The 18,536-nt window shown below is 41.6% G+C and overlaps 1 protein-coding gene across 1 annotated transcript in view; it reads right to left on the bottom strand.

Annotated features, from left to right (window-relative positions):
• The window catches only part of TASP1 (taspase 1), a 297,011-nt gene that overhangs the window by 39,253 nt on the left and 239,222 nt on the right, over positions 1-18,536 (bottom strand). Inside the window, exon 12 of the mRNA XM_079719460.1 lies at positions 9,548-9,658. Within this exon, the coding sequence (XP_079575586.1) occupies positions 9,548-9,658 (111 nt within the window). The remainder of the gene's footprint in view (positions 1-9,547; positions 9,659-18,536) is intronic.

The raw sequence follows: 18,536 nt of genomic DNA, 5'->3' as shown, positions 1-18,536 counted from the left end.
AACATGTGAAAGATGGACACGGGGATTTGGCAGGATTCTTCTCTACCAAGTGACTTCACATCATGTCCCAACACACCAGCACGATGTGAAAAACCATCAACACTACTGATCCTGTTCCAGTGCCAGAGAACAGATTAGGTGTGGATGTGCTGTACGTGTGTTCCTCAAGAATGGCAAGTTAATGGCCTTACAGGGACAGTTGGAATGGATTTGTACATAATCTTAGAGGCCAGCCTGTCTGGAAAGTTGTATTTAATGCTTTGGAACAAATGAATTCACCTAGGGGTATAATGTCCGAGAGCAGCCCCACCTCAGTCTAGGGTCCCCCCGCTGCTTGAGACATTTTGAGTCACATGTCATCCTGTTTAAGTTAAGTCAAACAAAATTTCCTTACCAGAGTTGCAAAGCAAGTTTTTTCTATTCAAACAGATTCTCTTTTTTTGACCAGAGAGAAGCCCTCAGCCACCATTTAAAAAAAAAAAAAAAAAAAAAAAAAAGTTGTTCTCCAATTGTTGTTAACAACCCCCAGCTGCACTGGCTCCCACACCCATTCAAACCTCTCTGCCTGGCTTCATATCCCAGACTTTCTTGCAAGGAAAACAAAACTCTAAAATCAGAACCGTCTTGGGCTGGGCAGTTGCCAAGTCAGCTGCCACTCCTTAGCCCTAGGTCAAATGGCTTACCCTAGGACATTCTGCATAGTGTTTAAGTTACTCCTTATTAAATAAAGATAAATTCATTTTTAAAATGGGAAGGAAGAGGAACTGTAAATAGAACAATTTCTTCTTGTCTCTGCAGACTTCCCCCGGGTGGTGAGGTTCTTTATAACCCAGTAGGGGGTTCATTCAAGGATGCTTTACTGTCCTGACATGGAATCCTTAAGATTCATATAATGCATGTCCCATTATGGCCATGAAGTAGCTTTGAGTTGGCTTGCTGCCCTGAAAAACTTTCACCACTGAACTGTCTGGGGAGCTATGGGGATGGAGTTCTATAGAACTCCACTTATGCTAAGCCAAGAAAATAATTATTCCCTCTTTCCAAGGCTCACTCCATTTGTTCAAGACTAAAGAAAGATGCTGACTGAAAAAGGAAGAGAGGGATGTGGGTCAAAGAGTAAAACAAGCCCCAAAGGACATTTCAATTCTCTTCCTATTTTATCATTTTATTGTATTAGAAACTGACAAAATAAGTGGCCAATGGCTGGGACTTGGAAGTTCTCTGCTGAAGACAAAAGCATTCAGTGAAACAAGTTATACTGAAACATGATTTCATTCATTCAACAAATATTTTTTTAGGATTTGTTTCATACTAAGGTGATCTACATTACATTTTGAGCACATGAAAATGACTATAAAATTTGTCAAAATGTTTTTCTGAGAGTTTTAGGAGAACCAAAGTAATAAGAATTACATAATCACTAGAATTCTGTTCATAAATCTTTGTATTCTTTATTTCAGATGGAAAACTTTGTGGCCAAAAAAAAAAAAAAAAAGATACTATATGGTTAGATTATAGCTAGAAGTATACTTCTCATGATGGAGAAAAAAAATTACAGATGAAAATCTATTTCCAATCTTTTTAAAGTGTATTAGTAATATTTAACAGAAGAAAAGTTCTGTTATAAAGCAAACAAAGCAAATGATAGCTTTTTGTAATCAACATCTTTGTATTTTAAAAATGAAAACCAGTTCTGAAAAATATAAGTCTCAGAGCACTACCTCAATAGGTTAATGCAACTCAGTTGTTGAAAAGTTTAAATATCATGTCTGCCTTATTCACTTTGCATCTAAGAATGTTACTTAATTTGCTTCTTTCCATCTGATCCTTAAATAAGAACCAAAATGCCAGCCTACCTCTTAAGACTATAGTGAAGATGTAACAATCCCACAGCGTTGCTGAGGCGCTAAAGAAATAAGCTTCCAACCATGACACTGGACCCTCTTACAGAACAAAGTTTTAGTTATATTTTTAAGACAAGGTATTAACATCAATAACCAACCGTAAGTACCTCTTTTCCCACTACCAGTCGAATAACTAATTTGCCTTCTCTTTGAGGGTTATTTTTATGATCGTGTAAGCCCAGCAGAATGCCTAGTCATAAGTGCTCGTGGTGGCATGTGCCATGAAATGGAAATAAGGGATATTGCTGGGCCCCAAGAACGAAGCTCCTTTGAAGTACATGTGTTTATATGTGCTCACCAAAATTTTAATGCCAGTAAAATCAAAAGGCGGTTTGGAATTTTAACTTACAGTAAAATGACCTTTTATCTTTTTAATGTTCCAGGAAGCATCAATTCAATCTAACAATTTTTATTTTTAAATCATGGCAAGTTTTCTTAACAGTGACAAGAAGAATACTGGATAAAGAACTTTGCCTGATCTGAAAAGAAGGGAGGAGAATGCCACGTTTCAGTTCTCACTGGTAACTGAAGAACAGCTGATTTGATCGAGCTAAGTCTAAAATGATTAAGGGACTCATTATCCTTTCAGGTAATCATGTTAAGAAACTGAAAAAATTCTCACAGAAGAAATCACCTGCTACAACATTTATATAAAGTTCAGACAGGCCCACATGGGGGCTTCAGAGATATGGGTAATGGGCAATTTCTTAAGCTGGGTGGCGGGTCCACAGGTGTTCGTTTCACTATTATCCTTTATAACTTACACATTTATTACATTCTTTTAAAAATACATGAAACATTTCACAATAAAGATGAAAACCCAGGGGAAAAAAGGAGTAGCTGGACAATAGAAACAATATCATGTACAAAACTTAACTATCAGCACCATGAACATATTCCTGGGCAGCAAAGAACCTGAAGTTACTCCCTGAGTGAGGTGAGGGTGACTTGATGGGAAAGTAACAATTATTACGTGTGCTCATCAGATGACCAAGCTCGAGCTGAACTGTGGGCCTTCAATCTATTTAGCAAGAAGGCCTGCAACACAGACAGGCTTGGTGCAAAGGCCGCTGGCCAAACATATAGCGTCTCCACCCTTACAGCCCCTATGCCTCCTATCTTGAATTGCTTAAGATTTTCCTTAAATATATGGAGTCTATTTCGCATTGATCCTCATGCTCGCTGCTTTCTATTAGCCACTCTAAGGTAGGAACCTCTGAACTTCACAGGGTCTGTCAGGCTTCCCATCAGCACAGTGAGGGCAGGCTACAAGGGAAAAAATGCACCCATATAGTGAGATTGGTTGTTCATGCCATATATTTGCATATATTCTAATTACTTGTATTGACTCATAAGCTTAAAATGGAAAAGAATTAATTTTTTCCACTGGAAGCCTTGATATGTCTTTGTTTACACAATTATTAACCATACTATATACAGCAGCCTCAATAAAGCACTTCTGTAGAGGCCTGGAAAACATGTAATTGTACTTTAGCAGGTAAAAATATATTGTTTTTTTTTCTCTAAAAGCAGAGAGAAAATTAATGATTTTCAGCTGTTTCATTCCAGGAACAAGCATTTGCTTTGTGTTAAAGCAGTGATTTGTAGGCTGGGCTTTGCCAGCATCTCATGATCTGGGGGGTGGGAGTTGGTGTGATGGGTGTTGCAAACACATTCTCGTCCAAATTGTCCTTTTACAAGGCTGTTTGCAAAGGCTGTCTTCTGGGATCCGTTTAAACTGTCTCCAAATCTTCTTGTTCCCCGACACTCGTCATTATCCAACATTTCCGACCCATATTGTTTGTTTGTTAAGAGCATGTGAGGATATTTTATGTGACATTTCACTTTTCTGGAATAGTGGTCAATTTCTTTAAAAATATCTGCTAAATAATCACGAAAGAAATTCCATGTGGCACTTAATTTATTCCTCCAATAATTCCTGGGAGCCTACAATGGAGGGTGCGTACAAACCTGCATATGACCCAGTCTTTGCATTCCAGTGATTCACAATCTGGTGGTGTGATGCTCAGAGACAGAGGAATCTTCTTTAAGATATTTCCAACCCCTTACCCTCCATGTGAGTCACTGGGGCTCAAAGACCTGTGATCTATTTCTTTCAAATAACTGAGTTCCAAAAAAAAAGGTTAAGAAGTGCTGGCCTAGAGGGAGGGGTAGACATTTTAATACATGTCTAGGATGTCATGATGACTGTTACAAAGGACAGAAATTATATGTTGCAAAAAGAGCACAAGGAAGGAACAAATCACCTGGGCTTCCAAAGGATTCTGTGGAGATTCCTATCTGTCCTGGGTCTTAAAGAAGGAATGTAATTAGCTCAGGGCTTTCCAAGCACAGGTAATAATAGCATGTGAAAGTTACTGGGGGAAAAACATGACCCTTTGGAAGAAGAGCAAGCAATCTGGAGTTGCCAGAACTCGGGTCATGGGAGATGAGTGGAGGAAAAGTAGGACTAGTAGGAAATGACACTGAAAGCATGTTCTGGAGCCAGATCAGGGAGGGCTTTTCCCAGCAAGTGATTTGGGCATTTCCCATCTATCTTCTAGGGAAATGTCCAGCAGAGGTAGGAGTGAGTGTGACCGTGTGTGTGTTTCCTCATTGGAGAATTAAAAGTAGGGGGCTTCCCTGGTGGCGCAGCGGTTGAGAGTCCGCCTGCCGATGCAGGGGACGTGGGTTCGTGCCCCGGTCCGGGAGGATCCCACATGCCGCGGAGCGGCTGGGCCCGTGAGCCATGGCCGCTGAGCCTGAGCGTCTGGAGCCTGTGCTCCACAACGGGAGAGGCCACAACAGTGAGAGGCCCGCGTACCACAAAAAAAAAGAATTAAAAGTAGGGAACATGGGAGCGACAGTAAGAGATACATGTTTTGCTGTATTTTAGCATACATAGAAAGTTATTCAACATTTAGCTTAAACCTGTAGTACACTAGTTACATATACTTCCGCGGCTCTTGTTTTGGCCACCATCCCTCTGATCCTGGGGTTGGTGTGGCTCTCTAGGCCACAATTCGGTCAGATTCTCATTTTGGCCCTTTCTGCTTCAGGGCAGTCTGCTTCTCCCCCGACTGCCCCTGTTTCTGAGCCCGTGGTCAGGTTCTCTGGGCCACTACAGATGTATGATAGAGGGAGAGACGTCTGGTGGCAGGATGGAGGTGGGAGACAGATAAGAGGTGGGGAGCCTAGAGGTTGGGGAGGCTTAAGAGACAGTCTGGAAAAGAGTGATTAGGGGCCTGCAAAGCAAAAGGGCGCCGATCACGTTTGTCCAAGAGGACCCCAAAGCAGAGAAGCGGAATCACTGATGCAAACGGAAGTCTTGACAGCCTGAGCTGCCTAAAGATGCAACAGAGCTCCTGATTTGTCACCGTAGTTCTTTAGACAAACCAGAGGACCATTTGGCAGTGAAAGCATTTAAAAGGTTTATTTGTTATCTATCGCTGCGTACATAAATTACCCCAAAATGTAGTGGTTTAAAACAATAAACATTTATTATCTCAGTTTCTGTGGATGAGGAGTTCAGGAGTGGCCGTGTTGGGTGGTTCTTTTTTAGGATCCCATGAGATATCAGTCTAGAAATCTGCCCAGGTTCTCAGGCATTTGCAGGCTCACTTGGAGCTCAGACTGTTGGCAGGAAGCCCCAGTGCCTCACTGGCTGTTGGAAGGTGGTCACAGTTTTTTTGCCAAAGGGGCCTTTCCCTGGTGCTGCTTGAGTGTCCTCATGACATGGCAGCTGGTCTTTCGTGAAGTGAGTGATCCAACCGGGAAAGCGAGAAGGAAGGCCTACTGCCTTTTCTGACCTCGCCTCAGAAGTCACACATTGTCACTCTGACATATTGGAAGAGAGTCACAAGTGGAGAGGAATAAGCTCCATCTTTCTCTCAAACAATTTATGGACAGAGCACACATAACGGGGTCACACAAGAGGACTTTGAAAGTTCCTCTCTTCCTGAGGTTCTCCAACTGTATTCATGAATCAGTAAACAAAGGACAAACCTTGAAAGGGCATGTATTTGAGTCATCCCACTCTAGAAGCGGCCCACTGGGGCCCTTGTAATTGATGTATTTGTCAAGAGGGGAGGCTGGGTAATGTCTTCCTAGAAACTCCATCAAGTAGCAATGGGGTCTGATTGAAACTGCTTTTGTGGCGTAATGGAAATGCTATTGATGATTTTCAGAAAAGAGTGAATATGTAAAAAGCTCAAGTTAGAGATTGTTTTGATTATACTATTCTTGGGACAAAAATGTGATCGAACAATATACAGCAGTTAAGTGTTCTGTGTGTGTTTTTTTTTTAATTTGGGGAATTGTTTTGTTTTATTTGGATGTGTAGGACAGAAAGATTTCTGAGCCTTCTGGTTACTAGATATTACCAAACATTAAGGAGTACGAGTTTATGAAGTTATACTTTCATGAGAGTTTTATAAAGTGATAAATGAGAAGTCATGGTCCAAACATGAAGCAAATTAAGTTGCGGCCTGATCTGGAGCAATTAACATGGTAAAGCACAGGAGAACCCACTTGAGCTTGATGTTTGAAACATTCTCCTTTTACAGGCAGAGGCTTATGGCAGACACTTCCCTTCTGATGGGTCTAATCTTCCACTACTGGAATCTGCAGTGAATAATATTTATATAATTTTGATACTGTCAATGCTTGTACTAATTGTCACTGTTTGGGATCAACATCTAATCAGAGCATAGAAGGCAAGCTGCCTGTAGGACAGAATGCAAATGTTACTATCTATGACAATAATGGCATGGTTCTTAGAGGTTGAGGTGAGGGTTGGGAGTCAGGGAGGAAGAGGAAGGAAACTTACATAGTCTAAGGGGTGAGGGATGGTTGGCAGAGATGATAGAAAGTTGATGAATCAAGAAGTGGTGCATTACAGTTGAAATAAAATATAATAAATATACGATTTCAAGTTAGAGTTCTCACAAAAGTCATGTGGAACGGTGGTGGGGAGTGGTATGAGCTATGTTCATAATTTTTTCCCCCGAAGGAGTCACTAGTTACTGATTGAGAAACAGAAGCATAAGCACATTCTATAGAGTGAAGGTGAATCCCATGAGAATAACCAGAATCAGAAGCTGGCGGCTCTGGGAGCTGGATGGCAAAGGTGACTTTCACATCTTCTTTCTATCCTTGTGTACCACGTTTACTTTCTCACCACCCACTGAACATATGTAACTTTCTTAAAGCAAAATATGTAAAAACCCATGTCACTGGTAGCACCTATAAGTTGATAGGAGCCTAAGTTCCCCAGGTTTTAGTAGATAAACTTCACAAACATCAGTCTCTCTAGCTAACTTTAACAACTGGCAAGATTTCACTTATTTCATGAATTGACAGTTTTCATTCTTCTCCTTGAGACAGAGAGTAGGAATCAGTTTACAAATTACTACCTTGGTGATAAAAACTATTTAATATGAGCTAAAATTCTATGACTTATCCTAAAATACGCATTTCTATACTACACCACCAAAATTGAAAGGACAACCAAAAATCACCCTTACCATTTTCAGGATTAACTTGAATGGACAAGAGTCCAGGCTCAGTAAAGTACAGAAACTCTATTCTAGCAACAGTCTATGAAGCAGTTTTAATAACTGTCCCCCACCCTGCCTCCCAGTACTAAAGACTTATTCTGAATATTTATGGAAGGCCCAGGTACACCCTCTGCATATTTAATTTATTTTAATTAATTAATTTATTTATTTATTTGGCGATACGCGGGCCTCTCACTGTTGTGGCCTCTCTCGTTGCGGAGCACAGGCTCCGGACACGCAGGCTCAGCGGCCATGGCTCACGGGCCCAGCCGCTCCACGGCACGTGGGATCTTCCCGAACCGGGGCACGAACCCGTGTCCCCTGCATCGGCAGGCAGACTCTCAACCACTGCGCCATCAGGGAAGCCCTGCATATTTTAAAAGCAAACTCCCTGCTACCTAACTGTGGAAGATATTCAAAGGTTTTGACAATGATTAAGATACTGAAGAAGCAAGTGGCTGCTTGCCTCAGTTTAACAAATGATAGCCATCAAAAACAAACAAACAAACAAAACATTTGCCAGGAGCAACCTGGGTACCAAGTGTAGTGGGTGGAAAGAGAAAGAAAATATAGCACGAAAAACAATGAAGTTGGTGATCAGAGTCCAGGTGGAGAAAGAGGCATTTCCTATAAAAGTGCATTTTTTTCCTTTGACAAATGAGAGGAGAGATTTTATGAAAGTTCTTCGGGCTTTTATAGAAAAAATACCTTTTATTCTCATAAGAAATGCTCAGTCTTCTATTTTACAGACTTATAAAACCTCAAGATATGTAGGGACTTGTACTACAACAATGCACAACAATCATACAATACAGACCAGGTACCAACTATACTTGATAAAAGGAATTTTACACAAAGAGCTGAAGTACCACATCCCTGAGAATGACTTGTAGTGCTTATATTAAAAAAAAAATGCGTAGAGAAGAATGGATAACTACAGAGTGCTATAACTATACGTAATGTAATACTATACAGCAATGAAAGTGAACAAACTACTGTCACAAGTAACGTAGATGAATCTAACAGGTTTAACATTTCCTTGAAGACATTAGACACCAAGAATACATATTCTATGATTCCATTTATACAAAATATAAAATCAAATAGAACTAATCATTGTTAGAAGTCAGCAAGGTAGTTAACTTTGAAAGAGGTAGAGACTGGGAGGGGTTATGTGGGAGCTTTTAGAGTTGCAGTAAAGTTCTATTTTTTAATCTAGATGCTGGTCACATGGGTGGGTTCAGTTTGTAATATTTGCCACGCAGTTGTAGTTAACCATTTTTTCTGAGTGTACACTTCAATTAAAAAGTCAATTAAAAAAAATAACATATACGGCTCCCTGCTAGCTTATGTGGCACCTTTATGCAGATTTTTTAAAGTGTGCCCCTCTGGATGAATGAATTAGAAAAAGGCACCTCCATGGGCAGAGGCAGCCCCACAAGTTTGTGCCTTGGCAAACGGAGGGTGGGCTGGGCTCCATCCCCACTGGTATGCTTTGCTAGACACAAAATCACACATCTGGATGGACATCTGCAAATCTGCAAAATACTCATGGGACCCTTCCATAAGAAGGGCAGGGCAGACATCCTTATTGTACAGATGAGGAAGTGGCATAGAACAGTGAGAATGATGCGCAAAGGCATCACAGCTAATAAGCCATGGAGCCAGGGTGGACTTCTAGGCCAGTAGCTCTTCACATGGTTCTGATTCCTTTTGGGGAGGGCAACAGGAAGAGGCTTCTCTCTATGTTACTGTGTATATTGTTATGGGTCATCTCAAACGCTCTGTCAAATAAGGCAGGGGATAAATACATGGTCCGACAGTCTTAATATTGGGCTTTAGTAAAGGTGCTAGGTGCTAAGTCCATTTGAAAAATATGCTATAAGCATATACTCTGAAATGAATATTCACCTTGTAGATGTTGACCTAGGCAAAAAGGGCAGTGGAATAGAGATGTTTACATATCAACAGAGCATCCTGGCCCAACAATAGGTTAAAATGATCGACTTAAGTATATAAATCTTTCCATCTCTTGGAAAAAAATGAAAGAGAAAGACACCCACGTAATGTGTTTGTCTAACTTACCCAGAAGCGTCTGCTTATTTTGGGAGGAGTTAGGCTCTGCAGAACATCTGCAGGATCGGAGGACAATCACTCCTCCGAGCACGCCGTCTTCGCTGGCCAGGAAAGGTGAGCCTAGGCAGAAATGACTAGTGGTCATTCTCAGTTAATTTTACTCTTTTCCCTTTCAATTTTCACTTGATTACTGGAACAAACATGTGGTATGAATAAGCTCTTGAAAGATGCCCACTTTCTGACACTCGCCATTGTTCGTACCTTGTACAGGCGGGATAGCAAAGGCAGGCTTGCGCCCGAACAGGCAAAGACAGTGCCAGACGCCTCCAAGACGTCTTGACTGGGGGTGGAGTGTGCATGACCGTATTCAGAATGGAATTGGAAACGCTGCCAGATTAAAGGCCCAAAACGCAAATACAGGAAAAAATGCTCAGCAGCTCCCTTTGATCAGCTCTCAGGGATCACTTACCAGGCTCTCCCTGCTGTCAGAGGCATGCCACCAAAAGCTTTGATTTACTACCTTAAATTCAACTTTAAACAATAAGCCACAAACTTTATTACAGACATTTAAAAATGCTCCTGATGGATACACAAAGAAGGGTGAAACTGTATTTCTATTATGAGAGTCTGGTGGTTAGAAACAACCATGCTTCACAGAGATCTCACACAAACTAAACCATTGTGAGCATTTCAGGAACGCTGCTTTTTAAAACCCCTCATTTTTCCTCCCCAAGGACATCTTCTTCGAACATCTGGCATAGCAAGTGAGCACGTGGAGAACAAATGCAAAATGAGCCCAAGCACTATCAAAGAAAGTAATAAAAATAAAAACCAACCAAATTGGATTTGGGGGGAGCTTCTGGTTAAACTCAGTAGATTAAACACATGCATTTATCTCCACTCCTTTCTCAAATCCCAGTAAACTGGAGGAAAGGGAAGGGAAAAAAGGCATGGCCTAATAAGGACAGAGAGAGAGACAAGAAAAAAACTGACCTTTTAGAAAACAGAAAGAAGACGGACAAGCAGTTGCTCACCTAGTGGAACTGGGAAACCTGAAACCTAAGCTTCCATGGGTGGGGGGTGGGGGGGCGGGGAGCCTGGTTGGAGTCGAGGGACACCTGTAAGAAGCCATCCAGTTTTGTCATAAAACCGAAAAAAGGACCAGAAGTTGGAGGCATCAAGTTCTTCTGAAGGCAGGGGTGCAGGGTGGGCCTGGAATAAAGATGGTTGGTCAAGAGTGTCCAAAAGGATCCTCTAGACCAGGGGTCAGTAAACTATGACCTGCCTGCTCTACAGCCTGTTTTTGTGCTGCCTGCAAGCGAAGAGTGTTTATTTTACATGTTAAACTTTCTTTTTTTAAGAGAGAGAAAAAGAGAAGTAAGAGGAAGAGAAGAATATGTGGTAGAGACCACAGTGTAGCCCACAAAGTTTAAAATCTACTCTCTGGCCCTTCATAGAAAAGGTTTGCCGACCCCTGACCTCAAGCCCCAGATTCCTACCTAGAGAGGAAGTTACTCCTCCCTAACTCTAGAGAAAGCAGGACATTTACTCTCTAGAGATGCTGAACCAGAGGGACTTGAGACTTGGGGTCATCAGGCTCAGCCCAGAGCAGACGGGAGGCTCCACGCTGAAAACAGGGGCTAAAGGGGAGCCTTTATGTTAAACAGTGAAATAACCAGCTCCGTTCACTCACAGGCTCTCAGGATGCAAGAAGGTAGGCTGATATCCTCCAAGCAAGAGACTGGATAATTCCTTTCCAGTCTCAAGAGTATTTCCAGTCTCAGTTCCAACCAGCTCAAGACTAAAGACCTATTTGAGAGAACCTAAAAATATAGCTTGTCCTTGCCTTATGGGGAGGGCTTCCAGATGACAAGTGTGACTCATACACAGAAGGTTTTCAGTTCAGCTTCTTGGTACTTAGACACCTAGGATCACTAGTTGTTTCCATTAGGCCTCCAGGAAACACAGAAAGCAAACAAGCAAAAAGGTAACAGAGGGAAAACTTAGGCAAACACTTTGATCAGAAGAACAATTTAAAAAAAAAAAATGGGGAGGTGGATTCCCTGGTGCTCCGGTGGTTAGGACTCAGCGCTTTCACTGCGAGGGCCGGTTTTGATCCCTGGTCGGGGAACTAAGATCCTGTAAGCTGCATGGCACAGCCAAAAAAAAGAAAAAGAAAAAGAAAAAAGAAGAGAAACACAAAAAAGACAGAAGGAGAAATGAGAGAAAAAAATTTTTTTTAAATCAGAAGAACAGGCCAGAAGATCCAATATCTGAATAAGAGGAATTTCAAAGAGAGAAAATAAAAGAAATGAAAGGGAAGAAATTTCAAAAAATAATTAAAAAGCAATTCCAAGAATTGAAGGATGAGTGTTCAGACTGAAAAGGCTCATGAACCTCCCAGCACAACACATGCGGGGAAAAAAAAAGAGTGCCATGAAGACATATCACTATGAAATATCAAATACTGAGGAAAGAGAGAAAGGTCTAAAAATTTCCAAATGGAGAAAAAAGATCACAGGGAAGGCAAGGGGAGCATAATGGCATCAGACTTCTCAACAGCAACACTAGGAACTAGAAGGTTAGGAGGTATTATCTTCAAAATGCTGAGAGAAAATTATTTCCAACCTAGAATTCTACCCTTGGCCAAAATGTCCATCAAGCGTGAAAGGAGAATAAAGCTCAACAAAGTCTCAAAGAATTCACCTCCTGTGCACTCTTTCTCAGAAAGCTGTAGGATGAATGTGCTTCAGCAAAATGAAGGAGCAACGAAAATAATGAGAAAGAAAAGAAGAGCTGCAAACAGGGGATCCAAAATAAGACAAAAGTATTCCTGGGTGACACACAGCTACACACAGGCTTGGAAAGCCCAGACCAAAACAGCAGAAAGCCAGAGGAAGCTAGAAAGGTATTTCCAAGGAGGGGAAAAAATTAAACATACAAGATACATGTTGCATTTGAAATTATTGAGAAGAAATGTTTCAGATTTTGTGGGAAGACTGAGAATGAAAGAGTGATTGGTATAAAAAAAAGGGAGGCAAATATTAACTGCAGAAGAAATAAAAATTTCTATAGGAAATGAAATAGAATCACAGCCCACTATGTAGCTCAGATGTCAATAGCTAGAGTAAAAAATATAAACTCACGATACTGATGAACTGAAAAATAGGGATATAATACATTAAGAGGAGAGAAGGCCTGTGTGGGTGAGTGTAGGTTTGAAGTTGGAAGTATAAAGGAACTACTAAGTCCTTGCCTTCCCTGGAGTGAAGATGATAACATCTAAGTCTAATATCCAAATAATATTTAAAATTGAAAAATCAAGAAATAGTAGTATAAGCATGTTATATTGAATTATAGATGTAAGTTTGAGAAAAAATAGTTAAGAGAGTTAAAAGTAGTAGCCTCTGGGGAGAGGAAAATGAGGGGGCTGTGGAGGGTTGGGACAGGGAACTACTCATTTTCAGTGTAAGCCTGGGGGTACTGCTTGTCTTTTTAAACCACACACACACATTGCTTTGCAAAGAAAAGCAACACAGATTTATGCTGTGGAACTAGGGTAAAGTATTTACTCCTCAGCCTCTTAGACAAGAGGGAAAGGAGACGGGGAATTAACAGTCACTGAGAAACTACCCTGTGTCACGCCCTAGTTCCATGTTTTCATGTTCTGTTGTTTAATTTTCAGAACCACCATGAGAAGGCTTTTTATGATCACTTTACAGATGAGGAACCTGAGGTTCAGAGGGGTTCGATGACAAGTCACAGCCACACCACAGTTGAGGAGGAAGGCTTCCCCCCCAAGTCTCTTGAAGCCCATGGTGCTGCCTGCTTTGCAGCAAAGCCTTTCAGGAACAGGAAACTCTGGATAAGCTTATGTCCCAACCGCCTGCTGGAGAGCTCCACCCCACCTGCACTCAAAGTCTTGGCAACTCTACAATTGCTCCTTTCTCACCAAATCTGGTCACTTCTCCTGGGGTCCTCACAGCTCACCCAAGCTCAGAACCTTCTAGCTCTTCCCTCTCCAATGACTCAACTCTTCAAACCACATCAAGTCCTGTCAGTTCTCTGTGGGTGCGCCTGTGCCTGCCTCCGCCCCGTCATTCCCACTGACAGGACCCCCATGCGCTCTCCTTGTCCTTCTTGATCCGGTCACTCACTTCTTAGAGAAATTAATCCAATGAATGTATACGATGTGCCAGGGCTCGTCAGGCACTGGGGACACGGCAGTGAACAAATGAGGTACCTGCTCCCGTCGAGTTGAGCAGGTTGGGAGACAAGTAATAAAGTCACAAATCAACAAGGAAATCCACCCAGTTACTAGGAAGTGCGGTGAAGAAAATGAATCCAGGCAAGTGTTGGAGGGCGTGACTGGGGCTAATACTTTACATCAAGGGTCGGGGAAGGCATCTTTGATAAGGCGCTAACCATGTGAAGATCCGGGGAAGGAACATTCCAGGAGGATGAACCAGCAAATGCAGATACCCAGAGGTGGGAAGGAGTCTGGAAGTTCAGGAAATAAAAGGAGGCTAGAGTGGCAAAGCCAAGTGAAGGAGGGGGGAGGGAGGGTAGAATCCGAGTTCAGAGGGAAGCGGGGCCACGTCACATAAGGTTAGAGAAGGCCCAGCAAGGAGTCTGGATTTTACTCCAAGTGTGATGAAAAGATGACAGAGGGCTTTAACCAGGTCAGTGATGGTTTTTATTTGTGTTTGTAGGAGGTTACTCTGCTGTGCAGAACAGATGGGCAGGGCAAGTGTGGAAGCAGGCAGCCAGTAAAAGAGCTTGGTTGTGAGACGCCAGTGGCTTGGGTGAGCCTGGTGGCAGTGGAGACGGTCAGCAGAGGGTGGGTCTGGGATACGTTCTGCAAGCAGAACCAATATGGTTGTTCATAGGATGGATATGGGCATGGGAAACTGACATCAAAGTTTACTCTAGTAAGAAATATGCACCCCAGCTATGATCATACCGTTAAACCATTCAGAAATTTTCAATGACTCCCAACTGCTCATGGAATAATGTCTAAACTCCTTAGCCAGGCCCAGACCTCCTCTCTCTTCCCAACCTTATCTCCCTATTATTTTATACAGCATGTGCTCCAGCCAGATTGGACTTCCTATATTCCATTTCCGCAAGACTTCCCCCTGGGCCCATTGTTGTGAACTGTCCTTCCCAGCTCCCTCCTCCTCCCCTCCATGAACTGAAATCTATTCTTCAGCTCCAGTGCCTTGTATACAGACCCAAGCTCTTTGGGGTCCGAGTATCTGATTCACCTTTGAGGCCCTCTTAGAGACTAACAGAGTACTTCTACTTATTCACCACCTTCCCCTATCCCCAACCTACACACACACACACACACACACACTCCTGCCTACACCACTGCAGTGCAGTATCAAGGATGGAAAGACAGTACATGCGTGCTCTGAAAGGGGGTGGGGCCCCTGGGCACCATGGAAGCTTAAATCAGGGCTCCTCACCCTTGATATGCATTCATTCAAAGATTTAATGATACAATGATTAAAGTACTATATTTGAAGATTCCAAAATTTTCATGGAAAGTAGTCAGATTTCATATTACCACTGTGGTGTTTAAAAAAACAAAACAAACAAAATGACACCGACTCTGACCAAAAACCCTGTTTTGACTCTCAAGGTAGTAACTGTGTGGTCTTAAGCAAGACATATTAAAAAAAATTCTCTGCTTCAGTTTCTTCTTTAATGTCCAATTATAAATCATGGATATTAAAAGATATCTTTCTTGGTTGTTGTAAGGGTTGAATTTATATATTAACTTTGTAACCTCTGAGGTGCTGTTTAAACATTTGGTGGTAGGTAGTAATGTTAAGGGTAGGAGCACACTTCAGCATTTTGCTGGTTCTCAAAGATTACCATGTTGAACAAGATCTATTACTATACTTACCTGGTTAACCTTCTACATCGGCTGGAACTAGTGCTCAACGGACATTCGGTGATTGGATGGTGGTGGTGATAGAGTATCAATTTCCCAAGTTAAAACGTTACACAGTGTCTGTATAAAAGGAGACACTTTCTTGTTCTTCCCAGTAGGAAAAATTAACATAGAGTGACATGCTGGGCTCTGTGATAAGTGCTTTCTATAATCAAATAGGGAATGGGGGGGCAGAATTAACTAACTAAGACAATCCAAAGTTCCATGTGCAAGTAGGTGCATAAAGTAGACTAATAGAAACAAAGAAATAATAAAAATTAAGCTTCATTCACCCTAATAAAATATCTCAAATTGATTCTTTAAATGCCCAAATCTGTAACTACTATGGAATGAAATTATAATTACAGATGGTAAGAAACATATTCACTGTGACCAAATGTGTGTATCTGGATATTCATTAAGGTTATAAATCCAGACTGTAAACAAATGAGACACCTGCTTACTGTATTTGTGCCATATCTTTAAGAATGAAGAATTTGAAGAAATTGGAAAAGAAAATCCCTGTAAGTATTAAAGTAGAGAAGTTAGCGGGGATATTAACCCATATTCTTTTGATTGCTAGTGCCAGAATCCCAATTAGAATGATTTTAAGTAAAAAGGAGGATTCACTGGCTCATAAAATCCAAGAGGAAAAAAAAAAACAAACTTCTGGAAGGGTGGGGATGTGATGGGTTTCAGGAACAGCTGGAAACAGCTTCTTCTGTATGGATGGTAATGGCCATCTATGGATAGGTCCAGAGCTGTACACCTGATACAACTTTCGCCACCAGAGAGACTTCCTCTCTATCAGGTTTCACATTCTCAGAGGCCATCAGACTTCGAAAGATAGGGAAATCTGACTGGCCTGGCTTTGCCTAGGGGTTAAGCCTAGAGCAATCAACTTTATCCAAGAGTCCAGCGGAGTGGGGTCATGCATGGACAGACAAATCCACAGATGTCCACAAAACACAAATGGATAGAAGATCTTGTCTCTCTCTCTGTGTCTCCCCACCAGCAGCAACCAGCCATTACTGGATGCCAGCAAGCCAAAACATTAGAGCTCCTTAGAGCTCCTTTTGCAAAACGTGATACAACACTTCCTCTTCAACATGTGAGAACCTATCAAGAGAGTAATTCTGTAGCCAGAAGGCAGCTGCTATTCTTCTACCTTCCCATCACATTTAACAAGGAATCTCTGTCTTTTAAATACAGTTCTGTGTATTGCTTTCTTCTTTTTAAAGTCTAGATGACAAACCACTTGAACGGCATTTTCTCTTCAAGGAATTATACATATATTGAGAAAAAGAGATACAATGACAGAGAGAAAGAGAGAGAGAGACATGGTTTGTTTGGAGGTCAAGTGAGAAAGAAAATGGACTAGGGAATAATGAATGTTCCCTACTGAAAACATATCCCTCTAACTTCAAAAAAACAAGAGAGATTATAAGTATTCCTTAGACACAAAAGCAGGATAACAGTTTATACTTCCTGAAAGATCAAGGATCTTTCCTCTAAAGATGCACTTCAGTTACCATATCTTTCATGGATTGAAGTATAGCAGAATGACATGAAGACCACATAACATAACGAGAGGAGCTAGTCCCTAAGTTCAGAGGTGACAGTGCCATTAATGAAGTGTCACTATATCCTACCTCTGAGGAGACGTCTACAAGACTGTCGCCATCATCCTATAAGATGTACATTAACTTAACTGCATTCTCTCCTTTCCTGCTCCCACAAAAATCCCAGTGGGACAGTTATTACTACATTCATTTGGCAGATGAGAAATGGAAGGAATGAAAGGAAGAAGCTGAGGCACAGGAAGGTAAATGACCTACGAAAACACAAAGTGGAAGAGGGGAGTGAGGCACCAGATGACTGATCCAGATCCTCTCACTACAAACCCTGAGGACACACCTGCCCTCAAAAACCCACCTCTACCACAGCTCTAGGGTGTCATCATTATGTGTGGTTTTCTGGTGGTAAGCACAGTTTTAAAGACTCCAATTGAATTCCTTAGAGAGGAGAGTTGAGTTGGGTTTAGTTGAGCTGAGCTGAAGAGAGCTAAGTGTGGCCAATGACCCTTTTGAAATCCCTTACCTAACAAAATCTGAAATACAAGAAAAGTCAATTTATTTCAAAACAGAAAATTCGAAATTATAATCAGAACCCAAACATATCAGAAAGACATTCAGTCTTTGAATAAATTTATTGATTCTGCCACAAAGATTTGGAGCAAGAAACCAAATTAAGGATTCCATTAAAGCCTCTGCTTGTTGGTTTAACCAAACATATAATGTACACACCTCATACTGTTTTAGAAATGACAGGAGATTTTTTTTTTTAATTTGACACAAGGTTTCTGTCCTCAAGGGAACAATTCAGCTGAGGAGAAAAGACAACACACTTCAAAAATCACGAAGCAATTCAAGCAGGATCGGGGGTTATCTTCTTTTTCTGAATATTCCAGCCCAACATTTTACCTGTATGTGCAGGGATCAAGGATTCCACAAACTCACCCTTAAGCAACGATGACAGGATGAGAATGTGAATCCCTGACAGAGAAGCAGGTTACAGCAGCCTACAGAGAACTGAAGACTCACGGGAGGGGAAGCCAAAGGGCTGGTTTACCAGCCCTGGTCCTAGAACTTTACATGTTAACGTTAACAAGTAAGACAAAGATCCTCTGCCCTCAGACTCTGCGGGGTCCCTCCAAGCTCCTGGGGGTTGTAGAGAACACCATCCCCACCAGTTACAGCTGCCAGAACTTCCATCTCCAGGAGTGTCACAAGGCAGAAATGGTGATAGTGGCAGAAGACAGGGGTCCAGACCAGATAAAGTGTCCTCTGTGAGGGTACAGTGGGTGGCACAGTTCATACTTTCTTATTAATGCTAGATTAGAAGCCATGAATTTGAGAAGTATGACATCCATTCAACAAATGCTTCATATTTTGTAAATATTCACTTTAAAATATTTAAGAATCAACCTTGTGCCAAGCACTGTTTATGGGGCCTTGGGTACACGATGATTAAGGCAAAATCTGTATCCAACATGGT

This window comes from Hyperoodon ampullatus (assembly GCF_949752795.1).
Source record: "Hyperoodon ampullatus genome assembly, chromosome: 14".
NCBI classification, from domain to species: domain Eukaryota; kingdom Metazoa; phylum Chordata; class Mammalia; order Artiodactyla; family Ziphiidae; genus Hyperoodon; species Hyperoodon ampullatus.
This window is presented reverse-complemented; position numbering and strand designations above follow the sequence as displayed.